The sequence below is a fragment of the Manis pentadactyla genome, chromosome 4 (genome assembly GCF_030020395.1).
Source record: "Manis pentadactyla isolate mManPen7 chromosome 4, mManPen7.hap1, whole genome shotgun sequence".
In the NCBI taxonomy this organism is placed as follows: Eukaryota; Metazoa; Chordata; class Mammalia; order Pholidota; family Manidae; genus Manis; species Manis pentadactyla.
The window spans coordinates 123,083,601-123,104,004 of NC_080022.1; the positions used below are offsets into that span (position 1 = coordinate 123,083,601).

Here is a 20,404-nt window from a genome sequence, read left to right on the forward strand (position 1 = left end):
ACACTAAAACATAAGATTGATGATCTTACAGCAAAATTGGAAACTTCATCAAAATATCTACATCTAGATGCAAGAAATCAAGTTCTTCAACAGGAGCTATTATCTATGAAAGCAATGCAAAAGAAATGTGAAAAACTAGAGAAGAATAAAAAGAAGTTGGAACGGAAAGCACAAGCAGCATCTCAAGAAGTTAGAGCAGTTCAGAGAAAATAATAATGCTTCAATAAGAAGCCAGATGGAACTCAGAATTAAAGACCTGGAATTTGAGCTCTTCATAACAAAAACTTCTCAATATTCTAGTAAAGTAGAATTGGAAAAATACAAGCAACTCTACCTGGAAGAATTAAAAGTTAGAAATTCATTGGAAAATGAATTAAACATGACTAATGAGAGGCTAACAGAGATGAATGCCAAACTTCTTGAGGAGAACCAGCAGAGCAGAACTTTAATCAGCACTCCTACTATGAGGCCAGTGCTGGAAACACCTTGCATTGGAAATCTTACTCCAAGAGAAAACTTAGTGATTCCTACCACAAACCGGTGGACTTAAGATAACGTGGAGACGTTCTTTTTTTGCCAAGATGCAGCCAGAATTGGAAGAGACTATAACTAGAGAACTAGAAGAAGCTGCTGCTGAATTTGAATCTGAATCCTGTAGAGTTCCTCCACTAGGAGCTACTGATGTGTCAAATCGAACTCAATATCTACTTTTGAAAACAACACAAGAATATGCAGATTTTGAGGAAAAATTATATGATCTGAAAGATAAATGTAAAAATGTATATACTGGTCTGTTTATATAACACTTTAATCCTTTCTCATTAAACATAGGACATGTGAAAATCTTAAAAAACAATCAGGAACAACAAATTTAGGTGTCTATGTACAACCTAAGGATTAAGAAGACCCTTTAACTAAAAGAGTGCTTAAAGACTCTAAAAAGGAAAATACATTTTACTATAAAAAATTAAAATATGTGGTGACTCCTTTTACTACATAAAAAAGTATAAAGACAAATGCTTATGGAAAACATTTGCAACACACCATTTAATATTTCAAATATATAAATAGCACCTCCAGATAGATAAGACACACAAACCAAACAAGTAAAAATTACAGAGGCAATCCATTGGAGATAATTTGTTCAATGAATAAAGTATGAAATCTGGATGAAGGCTTTTATTTGTCTGGTATTTTTCTCTGTTGTGAATTTTCCTATAACTTCTAAGGTTTAATATGACTAAATGCTTTCCCATATTCTTATCTTTATAGTGTCTCTTTAGTATGTATTTTCTGGTAAATTGCTCCTGAAAGTTTTTCCACATTCATAAAAATTAGTTTATTATTTTTGGGGACCTGACATCTGGGTGAATGATTCATTGTTCTCTATATTAACTGCATTTCTCTCTGATGTATTCTTTGATGTACAGTAAGGCTTGAGCTGCTCCTAAAGGCTTTTCCACATTCCTTACATGTATAGGGTTTTTCTCCAGTATGCATCCTCAGATGTACAGTAAAATCAGAGTTAGTTCTGAAGGCTTTTCCACATTCTTCACATTTATAGGGCCTCTCACCAGTATGAATTCTCTGATGTAGAGTTAGCTGTGATAGAGTAATACAACCTTTCCCACATTCCTTACACATATAGGGTTTTTCTCCAGTATGTGTTCTCCAGTGAACTGTAAGGTATGAACCCCTCCTGAAGGCTTTTCCACAGACATCACATTTATAGGGTTTCTCTCCACTATGGATTTTCTGATGTTCTGTGACATGTACCATCTGGCTGAATGCCTTCCCACAGTCATTACATTTAAATGGTTTCTCTCCAGTATGTGTTCTCTGATGGGTATTAAAGCCTGAGTTACTTGTGAAAACCTTCCCACAATCATTACATTTATAGGGTTTTTCCCCAGTATGCCTTCTTTGATGCACAGTAAGTTGTGATGTATTAGTGAAAGCTTTCTCACATTCATTACATTTGTATGGTTTTTCTCCAGTATGGGTCCTTTGATGTACAATAAGATATGACTTAGTCCTGAAGGATTTTCCACAATCATGACATTTATAGGGTTTCACTCCAGTATGAATTTTCTGATGTTCCTTGAGATTTACCATTTTTGTAAATGCCCTCTCACAGTCAGTACATTTATATGGTTTCTCTCCAGTATGAATCCTTTGATGTACAGTTAAGTGTGATTTTATTCTGAAAGATTCCCCACATTCATTACATAAATAAGGTTTCTCTTCTGTATGAATTCGCTGATGTATAATTAGAGATGAAGAACGCATGAAGGCCTTTCCACATTCATTACATTTATAAGGTTTTTCTCCTGTATGCATTCTGTGGTGTACAGTAAGGCATGAATAATTAATGAATGCCTTCCCACATTCATTACACTTATAGGGCTTTTCTCCTGTATGAATTCTCTGATGTTCTGTGAAATTTGCAATGCGATTGAATGCTTTCCCACATTCATTACATTCATAGGGTTTTTCTCCAGTATGTGTTCTTATATGTACAATAAGGCTTGAATTACTTCTATAGGCTTTCCCACATTCATTACATCTAAAAGGTTTCTCTCCAGTATGAATTCTTTGATGAACATTAAAAATTGTGGTATTCTTGAAAGATTTCCCACACTCATTGCATTTATATGGTTTCTCTTCAGTATGTGTCTTCTGATGTACGCTAAGATATGACTTATTCCTAAAGGCTTTCCCACAGTCATTACATTTGTAGGGTTTCTCTCCACTGTGAGTTTCATGATGTCTTGCAAGTTTTGATTTATCACTGAAAGCTTTCTCACATTCATTACATTTATAAGGCCTCTCTCCAGTTTGAATTCTCTGGTGTTGATTAAGACGAGCACACTGGCTAAAAGATTTTCCACAGACATTGCATTGATAAGGTTTCTCCTTAGTATGAATTCTCTGATGTACCATAAGTGATGAAGAAGCAATGAAGGCCTTTCCACATTCATTACATTTATAGGGTTTTTCTCCAGTGTGAATTTTTTTATGTTGACCAAGATATGAAGGCTGGCTAAACATTTTCCCACATTCATTGCATTCATAAGGTTTTTCTTTCGTATGGGTTCTCTGATGTTGAATGAGTAATGACCTATAACAAAAAGCCTTTTCACATGTACTACATTTATAGGGTTTTTCTTTATTACTGTGTTTTTTCCCTAAAGTAAGTTCTGAAGTAGGCCTTATGGACTTGCCGGCTTCTGTATCATTGCAAATGTTCTTCCCTAGATGGATATTTGTAATCAAATTCTCAGTGAAAATTTCCTCATGTGTCTGGAATTTGCTGTGGGGCTCTTCTGAGATAACTCCTGGTTTTGAAAAAGGAATAGATCCAAATCTAAAGCTTGTGGGAGTTTTTTTTGGTGTAACTATTCTTTGACTCAAATGACTTTCTTGACTATTTTGTGATCTCAATATCCTTTCATCCCAGTTCCATATTCTTGCGATTGTAGAGTCCCATAGACTATTCCCTGTGAACTTCTCTACTATGGTGTCCTGTGATAAGTCTTCAGAAATAACCTCTGTTGGTATAACATTCTTGGTTGCAGGTTTGGTCTCCAACTCTGGGAGGAACAAAAAAAAGAAAAACCAAGTGACTCCTATTTCCAAAGTTGGAGAGATCTCACTAAACAGTGAAACTTGGGCTAAAAATGAATATATAGATTTAACTTATTGCCAATTGGCCTTCATTTCTAGGAAGGAGGAGGTATGGTTATGGGAGGCTGGTTGAGCAAGAATCAAATAGTAAATTCAAGGAGTATTCCCCTTCAAAAAATTAATTCATGGTAACCCGCCTAGAATCTAGTCTCTCAAATATTATTCTCATTCCTTTTAGAGCCAACTTCTTTAGAGAGCATTCTTCATAGGTTGTAACTATTTCCTTGCTTTCCATGTATTCCACAAATCAGGTATTTTGTCCCCAACTGTACTGTTTATTCTCATTCTTTGTTCACCAGCTGTCTTTGGGCGAGGGCTTTCTCAAATTTCCCTGGTAGAGTACAGTACCTTACTAAAGAATTTGCATAGTTTTTATTGAACTTTTATGGAAGAAGACACTTTGGTTTTTCAGAAAGTAGAATGAATTATAAATAAGAATTCATAACATTTATTGATACTTCAAATAGTGATAATTATTAGCAAGGATAGTTTTGCAACCTTTCAATGGGTCTTAAGAACATTCCTAAAAGTTTGTCAAAAACTCCTTTAAAAAAATTACTGTGGGGTCATATATTATTTTGTATATGCAATTTAATATTTTACTTTTTAAGATACTTTTATATTTCCTTTACATTTCTATTTCCAGGCAATTACATCTAAATGTTTAAAAACAAATTGGATCAAAACCTTTTGTGGATAGAATGGCTTTATGAGTTTAAAACTCAAGGTAAATAGAATTTCAATGGACTCACAGGCCTAGATAAAGAGCTGAACTCAGCATGACCACTCTTTGGTCAACTAGAGTCCAGCTGACTTAAATACCTAATTGAATAAGGTGACTGAGGATTGTTAAGCCCCTATCCTAGCAGCCCACCAAAATCAAACATTAGGAGATTCAAGATGGTGGCATGAAAGGTGAGAAGGAGAACTCCTTCCAAAACCACAAATAGTATGAAAATGTAGTTAATTGATACAACTAACCTTAAAACAGCCACAAGAAAGAAGGCTGAACCAGACTGCATACAGACCTCATGAACAGAGCAGACCTCACAGTACAGGATAATGTATGAAAGCCTTAATCTGGCAGGATCCCAGTCCTTCTCCCACCCCAGCTCACCAAGAAGAGGAAGAGACATGGAACAGGGGAGGGGGTGGAGGCCTGGAGCTGCTGAACACCAAGCCCTGGGGGTCTGCTTTGGGAGCAGAAACCTACATTGTGTGGTGCTCTGGACGTTGGGGAGCTCAGACAGGTGGAGTGCTTGAGAGACAGATTCTGGCCATTTGTGGAGGAGGGGATCCACACCCGGCTGCTCTGGGAGAAGGGAAAGTCAGTGGTCTGAGAGGCTTCCTAGCAGTGAGAGGGCTACTGAAGGAGCAGGGTCTGCACGGAGCTTGCTGCATGGGGGAGGGGAGAGCTGGACAAGGTTGTCTGGGTGTGCTCTGTCCACCAGGTTGGGAACTTTGAGGAGCTTCAGGTGCCCCATCCCCCTGGCTGCCAGCTCAGCTCTGAGGCCCCCCACTGTGACATGCAGCCTGCTGCGCCTTCCTCCTAGCCTGCCGGCACTGGTTTGAAAACCTGCAGTCACTGTGCTGGCATCAGGCCAGCCAGAGGGAGGCCCCACCTACAAAAGCTAGAGACGCAAAGCACAGAGGCTTACACCTGTGAGCTTGGCCCACTGGCTCTGATGCCAGAGACAGGCACCGCAGATGGGAATCAGGAAACAGATCTTTCCTCCCCCAAGGCACCAGCTCTGCTCCCCTATGACTCCTAACCTCACTCTAGGGGCTGAGCAGCTCCAGAGACTGGAGCTTCTGGGCAATAGAGGGCACCACAGAGAAATATGAAATGCCAAAAGAACATGGTTCAGACCCAAATCTCACAAACCCCAGAAAAAGGGTAAAATGAAATTGAACTCACCAAACTGCCTGAAAGAGAGTTAAAAATAAAAATCATAAACATGCTTATGGAGGTACAGAAAAATATTAAAGAACTCAGGAACGAATTTGAGTCAGAGATTCAATCATTAAGAAATTCCATACCTGAAATGAAACATACAATGGAGGGATTTAAAAGCAGATTAGATGTATTAGTAGAGACGGTAAATGGAATAGAAATTAGAAAAGAGGAATACAAAAAGCTGAGGCACAGAGAGAAAAAAGAATCTCTAAGAATGAAAGAATTTTGAGAGAACTGTGTGACCAATCCAAACGGAAAAATATTTGCATTATAGGGGTACCAGAAGAAGAAGAGAGAAAAAAGGGATAGCAAGTGTCTTTGAGGAGGTAATTGCTGAAAACTTCCCCAATCTGGGAAAGGAGATAGTCTCTCAGGCCATGGAAATGCACAGATCTCCCAACACAAGGGACCCAAGGAAGACAACATCAAGACATAATAATTAAAATGGCAAAGATCAAGGATAAAGACAGACTCTTAAAAGCAGCTAGAGAGAGAAATAAGATCACATACAAAGGAAAGCCCAGGCTATCATCAGACTTCTCAACAGTAACCTTACAGGTCAGAAGGGAGTGGAATGATATATTTAATGCAATGAAGCAGAAGGGCCTCGAACCAAGAATACTATACCTGGCAAGGTTACATTTAAATTTGAAGGAGTGATTAAACAATTTTCAGGTAAGAAAAAGTTGACAGAATTTACCTCCCACAAACCACCTCTACAGTGCATTTTGGAGGGACCGCTATAGATGGAAGTATTCCTAAGGCTAAATACATGTCACCTAAGGGATAGACAAAGAGTACAGAATATGATTCATAACATACAAAGAATGGAGAGGAAGAAAAAGGAGGAAAAAAAAAAAGAACCGTTAGGTTGTGTTTATAATAGCACATGAAGTGAGTTAAATTAGACTATTAGATAGTAAGGGAATTACTCTTGAACCTTTGGTAACCACGAATCTAAAGCCTGCAGTGGCAATAAGTACATACCTATCGATAATCAACCTAAATGTAAATGGTCTGAATGCACCAATCAAAAGACATAGTCACTAATGGATAAAAAAACAAGACCCATCTATATGCTGCCTACAAGAGACTCACTTCAAACCCAAAGACATACACAGACTGAAAGTAAAGGGATGGAAAAAGATATTTCATGCAAGTAACAGGGAGAAAAAAGCAGGAGTTGCAGTACTAGTATCAGACAAAATAGACTTCAAAACAAAGAAAGTAACAAGAGACAAAGAAGGACATTACATAATGATAAAGGGGTCAGTCTAACAAGAGGATATAACTATTATAAATATCTATGTACCCAACACAGGATCACTGACATATGTGAAACAAATACTAACAGAACTCAAGAGGGAAATAGAATGCAATGCATTCATTTTAGGAGACTTCAACACACATTCACTCCAAAGGACAGATCAACCAGACAGAAAATAAGTAAAGAGACAGAGGCACTGAACAATGTATTAGAACAGATGAACCTAACAGACATCTACAGAACACTCCATCCAAATGCAACAGGATACACATACATTCTTTTCAAGTTCACATGGAACATTTTCAAGAATAGATCATATACTAGGCCACAAAAAGAACCTCAGTAAATTAAAAAAGATTGAAATTATAACAACCAGCTTCTCAGATCACAAATGTATGAAACTAGAAATAAATTACACAAAGAAAATGAAAAGGCCCACAAACACATGGAGGCTTAAAAACATGCTCCTAAATAATCAATGGATCAATGACCAAATAAAAACAGAGATCAAGCAGTATATGAAGACAAATGAAAACAATAATTCAACAACACAAAAATCTGTGGGCGCAGTGAAGGCCATGCTAAGAGGGAAATATACTGCAATACAGGCCTACCTCAGGAAAGAAGAACAATCCCAAATTAACAGTCTAAAGTCACAATTAATGAAACTGAGGCCCAAAGTCAGTGGAAAGGGACATAATAAAGATTAAAGCAGAAATAAATAAAACTGATAAGAATAAAACAATAGAAAGAATTGATGAAAGCAGGAGCTGGTTCTTCAAGAAAATAAAATAGATAAACCACTAGCCAGACTTATCAAGCAAAAAAGAGAGTTTACACACATAAACAATCAGAAATGAGAAAGGAAAAATCATGACGGACACCACAGAAATACAAAGAATTATGAGAGAATAGTATGAAAAATTATATGGTAACAAACTGAATAACCTAGAAGAAATGAACAACTTTCTAGAAAAATACAACCTTCCATGACTGACCCAGGAAGAAACAGAAAATCTGAATAGACCAATTACCAGCAAAGAAATTGATTTGGCAATAGAAAAACTACTTAAGAAAAAAAATTCCTGGACCAGATGGTTTCACTGCTGAGTTTTATCCAACATTTAGTGAAGACCTAATACCCATCCTCCTTAAAGTTTTCCAAAATGTAGAAGAGGAGGGAATACTTCCAAACTCATTCTACGAGGCTCACATCACTCTAATATCAAAACCAGGCAAAGACACCACACACACAAAAAAACTACACAACTATATCCCTGATGAAGATACATGCAAAAATACTCAATAAAATATTAGCAAATGGAATAAAAAAATACATCAAGAAGATCATTCACCATGATCAAGTGGGATTCATTTCAGGGATGCAAGGATGGTACAACATTTGAAAATCCATCAACATCATCCCCTACATCAACAAAAAGGACAAAAACCACATGATCATCTCCATAGATGCTGAAAAAGCATTTGACAAAATTCAACATTTATTCATGACAAAAACCCTCAACAAAATGGGTATAGAGGGCAAGTACCTCAACATATTAAAGGCCATATATGACAAACCCACAGCCAACATTAGACTTAACAGCGAGAAGCTAAAAGCTTTTCCTTTAAGATTGAGACCAAGACAAGGATGCCCACTCTCCCCACTTTTATTCAACATAGTACAGGAGGTCCTAGCCACAGCAATCAGACAACACAAAGAAATAAAAGGCATCCAGATGGGCAAGGAAGAAGTTAAACTGTCCCTGTTTGCAGATGACATAATATTGTACATAAAAAAACCCTAAAGAATCCACTCCAAAACTACTAGATCTAATATCTGAATTCAGCAAAGTTGTGGGACACAAAATAAATACACAGAAATCTGTTGAATTCCTATACACTAACAACGAACTAGCAGAAATAGAAATCAGGAAAACAATTCCATTCACAATTGCATCAAAAAGAATAAAATACCTAGGAATAAACCTAACCAAGAAGTGAAAGACCTATACTCTGAAAACTACTCTTAAGAGAAATTTAAGAGGACACTAATAAATGGAAATTCATCCCATGCTCTTGGCTAGGAAGAACTAATAAATGGAAATTCATCCCATGCTCTTGGCTAGGAAGAATCAAAATGGCCATCCTGCCTAAAGCAATCTACAGATTCAATGCAATCCCTATCAAAATACCTACACCATCCTTCAATGAACTAGAGCAAACAGTTCTAAAATTTATATGGAATGAGAAAGGACCTCGAATAGCCAAAGCAATCCTGAGAAGGAGGAATAAAGCAGGGGGAATTATGCTCCCTGACTTCAAGTTCTACTACAAAGCCACAGCAATCAAGACGATTTGGTACGGGCACAAGAACAGATCCATAGATCAGTGGAACAGAACAGAGAGCCCAGATATAAACCCAAGCATATATGGTCAATTAATATATGATAAAGGAGCCATGGAGATACAATGGGGAAACTGGACAGCTACATGTAAGAGAATGAAACTGGATTATTGTCTAACCCCATACACAAAAGTAAACTCAAAATGGATCAAAGACCTGAATGTAAGTCATGAAACCATAAAACTCTTAGAAAAAAATATAGGCAAAAATCGTTTGGACATAAACATGAGCAACTTCTTCATGAACATATCTCCCTGGGCAAGGGAAACAAAAGCAAAAATGAACAAGTGGGACTATATCAAACTAAAATCTTCTGTACAGCAAAGGATAGCATCAGTAGAACAAAAAGACATCCTACAGTATGGGAGAATATATTCATAAATGACATATGTGATAAGGGGTTGACATCCAAATTATATAAAGTGCTCACAGACCTCAGCAAACAAAAAGCAAATAAGCCAATTAAAAAATGGGTAGAGGAGCTGAACAGATACTTCAGATAGCCAATAGGCACATGAAAAGATGCTCCACATCGCTAATCATCAGAGAAATGCAATTTAAAACCACAATGAGATATCACCTCACACCATTTAGGATGGCCAACATCCAAAAGACAACAAATGTTGGCAAGGATGTGGAGAACGGGGAACCCTCCTACACTGCTGGTGGGAATGTAAACTAATTCAACCATTGTGGAAAGCAGTATGGAGGTTCTTCAAAAAACTCAAAATAGAAATACCATTTGACTCACGAATTGCACTCCTAGGAATTTACCCTAAGAATGCAGCAGTCCAGTTTGAAAAAGACATATGCAACCCTATGTTTATCGCAGCACTATTTACAATAGCCAAGAAATGGATGCAACCTATGTGTCCATCAGTAGATGAATGGATATAGAAGATGTGGTATATGTACACAATGGAATATTATTCAGCCATAAGAAGAAAACAATTCCTACCATTTGTAACAACATGGATGGAGCTAGAGGGTATTATGCTCAGTGAAATAAGCAAGGCAGAGAAAGACAAGTATCAAATGATTTCACTCATCTGTGGAGTATAAGAACAAAGCAAAAACTGAAGGAATAAAACAGCAGCAGACTCACAGAACCCAAGAATGGACTAACAGTTAGCAAAGGAAAAGGGACTGGGGAGGGTGGGTGGGAAGGGAGAGACAAGGGGGTAAATGGGGCAATACGATTAGCATACATAATGTACCGGGGGGGGGAACACGGGAAAGGCAGTATATACAGAGAAGACAAGTAATGGTTCTATAGTATCTTAGTATGCTGATGGACAGTGACTGTAATGGGGTATGTGGCGGGGACATGATAATAGGGGGAGTCTAGTAACCATAATGTTGTTTAAGTAATTGTACATTAATGTATCAGAATAAAAAAAAATCAAACATTAAATCTTTGTTGAAAAATATTACATAACTTAAAGCCTTAAACATTTTAAGGTTTTCATATTAATTAAAAATAATAGGCATACAAGGAGACAAAAAGCTCATGAGAAAGTAACAGAAAAAAAACAATAGAGTTCTTAAGCATCCAGACTATTGAGGTCTCAGAAAAGAACTTTTGAAATAATCATGATTAGTATATTCAAGAAAATAAGACAAGATTAACAATTTTACCAAATAATTGGAAAGTATAAAATAAGAACCAAATAGTGATTCTAAAACTGGAAAATAAATTAAGAACTCAAATGATAGGCTAAATGTGCAGTAGATATGGCAGATGAGTGTGTTAGCAAAATGGAAAATAGGTCAGTAGTAAACATCCTTATAGAAGCACAGAATGATGAAAAGTTTAAAAACATTTAAAAACATAAGAGTCATACAGGATAGAGTGAAAAAGTCTAGCAAAGATGTACAAGGAGCCTTAGAGGGCTATTTCAAAAATTGAGAGAGAATGGGATGAAAACAAATTCAAAGAAATAATACCCAAGAATTTTACTAAACAGATAAAAAATATCAAATTTCAAGTTTGAGACATCAAATGAATCTCAAGAAGGAGAAACACAAAGGAAACTCAAAGACAAATTTCCATCCAGGAGTGACAATTAGATCAGAGGTTGCAAACTACAGCCAAATCTGGTTAACTACATGCTTTTGTATAGCCAGGATATAAGAATGCTTTTTATGGGGGGATGGAGAAAAAAGGTGGCAGAGTAGGAAGGTAAGGTGGGAACTTCCTCCCAAAAACACATAAAAGAAGAAAATACAGTGAATACAATTAAACCTGAAAATGACCTGAAGACTGCAGAACAGACTACCCACACCTGGGGAAGAAGAGAATACCACACAGAAAAGGGCCAGGAAACGGAATATCTATGTAATACAATGGAAGAAAAACAGATACTCTGACAAAATGAGGAGGCAGAGGAATATGTTCCAAACAAAACCACAGGACAAGACACCAGAAAGAGGCCTAAATAAAATGGAGATCACCAATATTCTTGATAAAAATTTCAAAATAAAAGTCATAAACATGCTCACTGAATTACAGAGAAATAGTCAAGAACTCAAGGACTTCAACAAAGACACAGAAGAGCTGAAAAAAGCCACTCAGAGCTGAAGTAACTGAAATGAAACATATAATGTAGGGATTGAAAAGTGGATTATTGTAAGTAGAGGAGACAGTCAACAAGATGGAACTTAGAGAACAGGAACACAATGAAGCTGAGGAACAAAGAGAAAAAAGGACCTCAAGGTATGAAAGAATGGTAAGAGAGCTGTGTGACCAATCCAAAGAAAACAATATTTGCATAATGGGGTACCATAAGAAGACTGAGACAAAGGGATAGAAAGTCTCTTTGAGGACATAATTGTTGAAAACTTCCCCAATCTGGGGAAGAAATATATACTCAGTTCATGGGATCACAGAGAGCCCCTAACAAAAGGAACCCCACGAAGACAACACCAAGAGATAACTAAAATGAGAAAAATCAAGGATAAGAAGAGAGCACTGAAAGCAGCCAGAGAGAGAAAAAAGATTACTTACAAGGAAACCCCATCAGGATATCAGCAGACTTCTCAGCAGAAACTTTACAGGCTAGAAGGGAGTGGCATGATATATGTAATATAATGAAACAGGACTTCTGACCAAGAATCCTATATGTGGCAAGATTATCATTTAAACTTGAAGCAAGGATTAAACCATTTCCAGATAAACAAATGTTGAAGGAATTTACCACCACTAAGCCAGTCTTACAGGATATGTTAGAGGGACTGCTGCAGATGGAAATGTTCCTAAGACTAAATAGCTTTCACCAGTGAAAATAAAACCACAGTAAAGGTGGTAGACCAAGTAATTACCAAGAAAGTACAAAATTAAAACAAAAGAAGCAAAATCAATTATACACAAAATCAGTCAAGGGATACACAAAAAGTGCAGATTATGGCATCTAATACATAAAGTGTGGAGAAGGAAGAAGGAAAAAAGTATCTTTACATTGTGTTTGAAATAGAGTAACTGGCAACTAATATAGACTGTATTATAGTAAGGGAGCTTTCCTTGAATCTTTGGTAAACACACAAAAAAAAAATTAAAAAAGAGAAATCTAATCACAACACAAAAGAAAACCATCAAATAACAAGAGTATAAGAGAGGAGAAAGGAACAGAAAGGAGCTATAAACAACAACCAGAAAATAACTAATAAAATTGCAATAAGTACATAGTATAAATAACTATCTTAAGTGTAAATAGAATGAATGCACAATCAAAAGACAGAGTGGCACAATGAATAAAGAAACAAGACTCATTTATATGCTGCTTACTAGAGACTCATTTCATAACCAAAGATACACAGACTACAAGTGAAGGGATGGAAAAAGATATCTCATGCAAATAATGAGGAGAAAAAAAGCAGGAGTAGCAGTACTTATATCAGACAAATTAGATTTCAAAACAAAGAAAGTAACAAGAGACAAGGACATTACATAATGATAAAGGGGTCAGTCCAACAAGAGGATATAACCATTCTAAATATCTATGCACCTAACATAGGTGCACCTAAACATGTAAAACAAATACTAATAGAATTAAAGGGGGGAAATAAACTGAAACACATTAATTTTAGGAGACTTTAACACACTACTCACATCAATAGATCAACCAGACAGAAAATAAGGAAACAGGCGCTCAACAATACATTAGATCAGATGAACTTAACAGATATCTACAAAGAACATTTTACCCAAAAGCAGCGGGATACACATTCTTTTCAAATGCACATGGAACATTCTCCAGAGTATGTCACATACTAGGCCACAAAAAGAGCCTCAGTAAATTAAAAAAAAAGATTGAAATTATATCAAGCAGTTTGTCAGACCACAATGGTATTAAACTAGAAATAAATTATACAAGGAAAACAAGCTCACAAACACATGGAGGCTAAACAACATGCTCCTAAATAATCAATGGATCAATGATCAAATTAAAACAGAAATCAAGCAAAACACAGAGACAAATGAAAACAAAAATTCAACAGCCCAAAATCTGTGGGACTCTGTGAAGGCAGTTCTAAGAGGGAAGTACACAGTAATACAGGCCTACCTCAAGAAACAAGAACAATCTAATAAACAGTCTAAACTTACAACTAAAAAAACTAGAAAAAGAAGAAATGAAGCCCAAAGTTAGTAAAAGGAGGAACATAATAAAGATCAGAGCAGAAATAAATAAAACAGAGAAGAATAAAATAAAAGAAAAAAATTAATGAACACAGGAGCTGGTTATTTGAGAAAATAAAATAGATAACCCCCTGACCAGAATTATGAAGAAAAAAAGAGAATACACACTTAAACAAAGTCATAAATGAAGAAGGAATAATAATCACAATGGATGCCATAGAAATACAAAGAATTATTAGAGAATACTATGAAAAATTATACGCCAATAAATTGGACAACCTAGAAGAAATGGGACAACTTCCTGAAAATATACAACCTACCAAGACTGATGCGGGAAGAATCAGAAAATCTGAACAGACCAATTACCAGCAGTGAAATTGAATTGGTAATCCCAAAACTACCTAAAAACAAAATTCCAGGTCCAGATGGCTTCACAGCTCACTTCTACTTAACATTTAAAGAAGAGTTAATACCTAGTCTTTTTAAAGTATTCCAAAAGGAGGAGGGAATACTTCCAAACTCATTCTATGAGGCCAGCATCACTTTAATACCAAAATCAAAGACACTACAAAAAATAAAATTATAGACCAATATTCATGAAGAACAAAGATGCAAAAATAATCAACAAAATATTATCAAACTGAATTAAAAAATACATCAAAAAGATCATTCATCATAATCAAGTAGGATTTACTCCAGGGATGGAAGGGTGTTAACAGTATTTGTAAATCAACCACTATCACATACCACATTAACAAAAAGGAGAAAAACCACATGACCATTTCAACAGATGCTGAAAAAGCATTTGACAAAATTTAATATACATTCATGATAAAAATAAAATGGGTATAGAGGATATGTATACCTCAACATAATAAAGGCCATATACAACAAATGCACAGCTAACATCATACTCAATGGCAAAAAGCTGAAAGGTTTTCCTTTATGATCAGGAACAAGCCAAGGATGTCCACTCTTACCACTCTTATTCAACATAGTACTGGAGGTCCTAGCCATGGCAATCAGAGAAGACACATAGATAAAATGCATCAAAATTGGTATAGAAGAAGTTAAACTGTCACTGTTTGCAGATGACAAGATATTATACAGAGAATATCCTAAAAACTCAACCAAAAAACCACTAGGACTAATAACTGGATTCAGCAAAATTGCAATATACAAAATTAATATACAGAAATATGTTGCATTCCTATATACTAACAACAAACTAGCAGGAAGAGAAATCAGGAAAACAATTCCAATTACAATTGCATAAAAAAGAATAAAACACCTTGGACTAAACCTAACCAAGGAGGTGAAAGACCTGTATTCTGAAAACTGTAAGATACTCATGAGAGAAATTAAAGAAGACATAAATAAATGGAAATCTATCCCATGCTTATGGATAAGAATTAATATTGTCACAATGGCCATCCTTTCCAAAGCAATTACAGATTCAATTCAATCCCTATCAAAATACTGACAGCATTTTTCAATGGACTAGAGCAAATAATCTTAAAATTCATATGGAACCACAAAAGACCCTGAACAGCCAAAGTAATCCTAAGAAAGAAGAACAAAGATGAGGGTATTATGCTCACTGACTTCAAGCTATACTACAAAGCTACAGTAATCAAAACAGTAGGGTATTGGCACAAGAACAGATCCATAGGTCAAGGGAACAGAATAGAAAGCCCAGGTATAAACCCACACATATACAGTCAATTAATATATGATAAAGGAGCCATGAGTATACAATGAGGAAAAGACAGCTTCTTTAATAACTGGTGTTGGCAAAACTGGACAGCTATATGTAAGAGAATGAAACTGGATTACTGTCTAACTCCATACACAAAAGTAAAGTTGGAATGGATCAAAGACCTGAACGTAAGACATGAAACCATAAAACTCTTAGAAAAAAACATAGGCAAAAATCTCCTGAACATAAACATGAGCAATTTTTTCCTGGACACATGCAAGGGAAATAAAAAAATGAAATGGGACTACATTAAAGCAAAAAAGCTTCTGTACAGTAAAGGACACCATCAATGGAACATAAAGGCATCCTACAGTATGGGAGAATATATTCATAAATTATTTATCTGATAAGGCATTAATATGCAAAATATATAAAGAACTCATATGCCTCCACACAAATAACCCAATTAAAAAATGGACAGAGGACCTGAAGAGACACTTTTCCAAAGAAGAAACACAGATGGCCAACAGGCACATGAAAAGATGCTTCACATTGCTAATCATCAGGGAAATGCAAATCAAAACCCCAGTGAGATATCACCTCACACCAGTTAGAATGGCCACTATCTAAGACAAGAACTAACAAGTGTTGGCAAGAATGTGGAGAAATGGGAAGCCTCCTACACTGTTGGTGGGAATGTAAATTGGTGTAGCCACTATGGAAAGCAGTATGGAGGTTCCTTAAATAACTACAAATAGAAATACCATTTGACCCGGTAATTCTACTTCTAGGAATTTACCCGAAGAAAACAAAGTCCCTCATTTGACAAGATACATGCACCTTTATGTTTATTGTGTCATTATTTACAACAGCCAATTATGGAAGCATAAGTGTTCATCAACAGATGAATGGATAAAGAAGATGTGGCACATAAACACAATCGACTTTGAAAATACAAACAAGGAATCAGTTCAGAGTCAAAATACAGTATTTATTTATTTAAGCACTTTTACTGGACATCTGTACATAGTGAACTGGGTTCAGTACTAGGTCTAAGGCAGTGAGTAAGAAACTAGAGGAAAGAGGATTCCCCTAAAGTTTCAGGAGGTATACAAATGAAGAAAGTTAAATAATGAGTAAATAGGATTTGTTTCAAAGAAATCAGTGGTGATCCTTAAGAAAGCATTTTCAAGAATATCAATGAAGGAAGAGATATCAGTTAATGGTTAAACAAGTGAAAAAAATGTAAGGATAACTAGAGAGGACAGAACTCAAGGGGATATTTATGCATGTTTGAATGAAAGAATTATTGTAAAAATAATGTCCTCAAGAAAAGAAAGTAGAATAGGATGGAACAGAGAAATAGAGGACAGAGAAAGTTGGAGAGAGAAAAGGAGAGGAAAACAGAGAGAGAGAGTGAGAGACAGACAGAGAGAGCGGGGGAAAGAGGGATAGGGAAAGAGAAAGAGATGGAGAGAATCTTTTCTTTGGAGATAGCTCTGAGCACAGATACTCCTCAAGATATTTCAGATGTTCTGCTCCATCCAAGACCTATTCATCTGAAATAAATGCCATCTTCCTGGTTGTGGGAAAAATGAAAGTTCCTATGTCCAGGATCCTCACCTGACCCTAAACTACTTGATGATATAATTGGCCTGCTGCTAGGCTACTGCTTCCACACCTGTAGGCAATAAGCTATTAATGACTGAGTCACTATATAAAGAGTTCTGCCCAGTGCTCTGGGCAGAGGCAGACACGGAGGAGTATTACAGACCTGTGGACTGCTGGGTGAAGATGTGATTCTAGGACTTGACCTATTGCTGGGGAATAAAGCCAGGTATAAATCCTTTTACCCCAAGAACGTTCCATTGTCATTTCTTAGTCTCATTGAATCCATAGTGAACTTGCCTGGGGCTGAAACCCACTGGCAAGACACTGGTTCTTATTAACTCACCTGGATAGGGAGGTCTTGAAATTTCTCTCACTACCACCCATGGTCCTTTCCCATTCTCCAAATGAGATATCATGTCTGGTTTGGAAACTGCAAGCCCTGTTCCAGAAAAAAATGGATAGGATTTGATTATCTCTATGAGCAAGAACTATTGCCAAATTGAGTCTCAGTTCTTAATCTTCTGTGCAGAGCAGCTACTATAGGAAGTTCAAGAGATGCACTGTCCAATACAGCTGTCAATAGCCAAAATGTGGCTATTTAAATTAAAATCACACAAAATTTAACATTTAGTTCTTCAGTTGGACTAATCAGATTTCAGGTGCTCAACAGTCACAGGTGGCTAGCCCCTGCCATATTGGACAGCACAAATACAGAACATTCCCATCACAGAAGAACATTCTACTGAATAGTGGTGTTACAGAGAATTACAAGTCTCAAAGGAGCTCAACAGTATGATCTCAGATTTGCTAGGATAATAATAGATCATGGAAATAGTCTGAGTTTAGAAAGAAAATGAATACATTTTTTCCTTTCTAGAGGCATTAGTAACTCCCATTTATGTAAGTGACCAGAAAAAACCTTAGTCCTAAGTCTGAAGGTGGTTAACAATCGCCAAAGTTTCCAATGAAATATTCTTCCTCTAATGGGCAGACCATTTAGTTAAGAGCAAGGAACAGCATGATTCATAACAATACACTCCTAAGATTATGAGATTTTAATGCCTAAACTCTACCCAAAAATTCACTTTAGAGGCTCTATGTCTTCAGCAAACCAGGTCAAATGGGCAGACACATGAACACAGCATTTATTCTTACCCAGGGAGACAAGATTCCTATAATTTTCTAGCATCACATCCTTGTGCAGGTTCCTCTGTGAAGGGTCCATCAACCTCCACTCTTCTAATGTGAAGTCTATAGCCACATCTTTAAATGTCACTGAATCCTAAAATAAATACAGTGTGGTCACCTAGGGACTATACAATTGGACCTGTAGGGCAGAATGACACAATCAAAGCTGAGAACTGCAGAAATCAGAATCACCTAATGACCATGGAAGTCAACCAGTTCAATCCTTGATGGAAGAACTTGAACCTATAAGCAAGAGCCCATTGTACTTTCAGAGTTTCACCTGAAAACAGAATTCTTTTTCAGACTAATTCAAATCTGGCTTCTATAACTTCCAAATAATGGCCTTCTGTATTATCAGGAATCAAACACAAGGATTCCTCCTTCCCTAGAAAGTCTTCAGAATGTTTGGTAACAGCTAAGAGTTTCCACACAAATCATTTTTTTCCCCTTAAAACCTTGGCTTATTTACAATACCCACTCTTTTTTAGTTCCAATCTATAGAATATGGGTTAATAAAAGATACAGTTTATCAATTGGATTATAGATACGAAATATTATAAGGTCCCTGAGAAAGAAAAATAAAAATCACAGGGCTATGAGAAACTTCTTTGGTCAGGATATGAAATATTTATGTGCCCTTGTATAAAAATGCAAGAATGATATTTTTATGGTTATTTACCTATTGAAGAAAGGAGAAAATAGAGTGGAGAGGACTAGAATAGAAACCAGATTCCACTGAATATTTTTTGTTTCGTAGATTGACTTTTTGAACCATGTGAATACTTTATGATTATAAAATAAAAACCAAATTTTATCAAAGCAATCCCTAAAAATTAAGAGTAAAATGAAACTAGCTAGTAGCATACACATTTATCAGACAGGAACTATTTTGAGTGACTTTAAAACACAGTAATTTTTCTGTATATCCCTTGTAATCTATACCCCAAGGAGAAAAGTAATTCTTAAAAATAAAAACATGTTTTCAGTAAATAATCATATTGTTTTTGGTGACGGAAATGTTATTTTGTAATTGTTGTGTATAGTATAAGATAAAGCAAATTAGCACATTTATGTCACTGAGAGTTAATAAATTTGGCATGAGAGAAAAAAGTTGTAAAAGTAATACTGATGAGATTATGCAAAAACTCCATAGGCCCAAATTTGATTTAGAATTACCAGTATAAACTCAGGAATTATTTTGTTTTTAAGGAAAAAATAAAACACATTTCCTAGCTTCCTCCACTGAAAAGGCCTTAGAAATAATGACCAATAAGGCTGCATTATGTAAGCCAGACTATGGTCTGTAAACACTACTTCCCATTAAAAGGAGCAAGGCCCTGATAGCAGGGAAGCTCTCAGAGACTACTAGGATCAGGTCTAAGACACAGAGACAACTTGGAGGGGTTCTTACTGGCCATAATGGGACAGTCTGAGCATCAATAGGATAATAAATGCAATGGATTTAAAAACACACTTTTAAAATTCATGATTTCATAACAATACTATAAAAATACTCATTGGTCATATTTGGAGGATGCCTAGAAACTGGTAAATAAAAAGAATCAACCTTTTGTTCTTCTTTTCCTATGCAAAATACATATACTTTGTAGAGTAATCACGTGTGATCAAGTAGTTGAGGAAGGGAGTTTCTCCTTATGGAAGTACTCCAGCTAATCCATGAAAAGGAACAAAGAATTAGAACACCATCATTTTGCAAACTAATGAATTAAAGGATCATCAGTAGCTGCTGACACACCAAAGAGGCCTCAACTAGGCATTATGTAGCTTCTGGTGGTATATACAAGAAACATGAAATATTACTGCCAAAAATATTTTTATGAAAATCAAAATTTGAATCTGATCAAGTCTGTAAATCTAATTAATGATATACAGGAAATACAGGGGACAGGGGAGCATGTTAACTAACCCCATGGGAAGAAATCAATAAAATC

General features: G+C 36.1%; 1 protein-coding gene across 9 annotated transcripts in view; it reads right to left on the reverse strand.

Moving 5' to 3' along the window:
• Positions 1-1,136: 1,136 nt before the first annotated feature.
• Positions 1,137-20,404, reverse strand: part of ZNF624 (zinc finger protein 624) — a 38,328-nt gene continuing 19,060 nt past the window's right edge. For all 9 annotated transcript variants that reach the window (XM_036925838.2, XM_036925839.2, XM_036925828.2 and 6 more), the window contains 3 exons: positions 18,420-18,546; positions 17,608-17,703; positions 1,137-3,593 (listed from right to left, as the gene is read on the reverse strand). In XM_036925838.2, the coding sequence (XP_036781733.2) occupies positions 1,387-3,593; positions 17,608-17,703; positions 18,420-18,546 (2,430 nt within the window). In that variant the 3' untranslated portion in view covers positions 1,137-1,386. The remainder of the gene's footprint in view (positions 3,594-17,607; positions 17,704-18,419; positions 18,547-20,404) is intronic.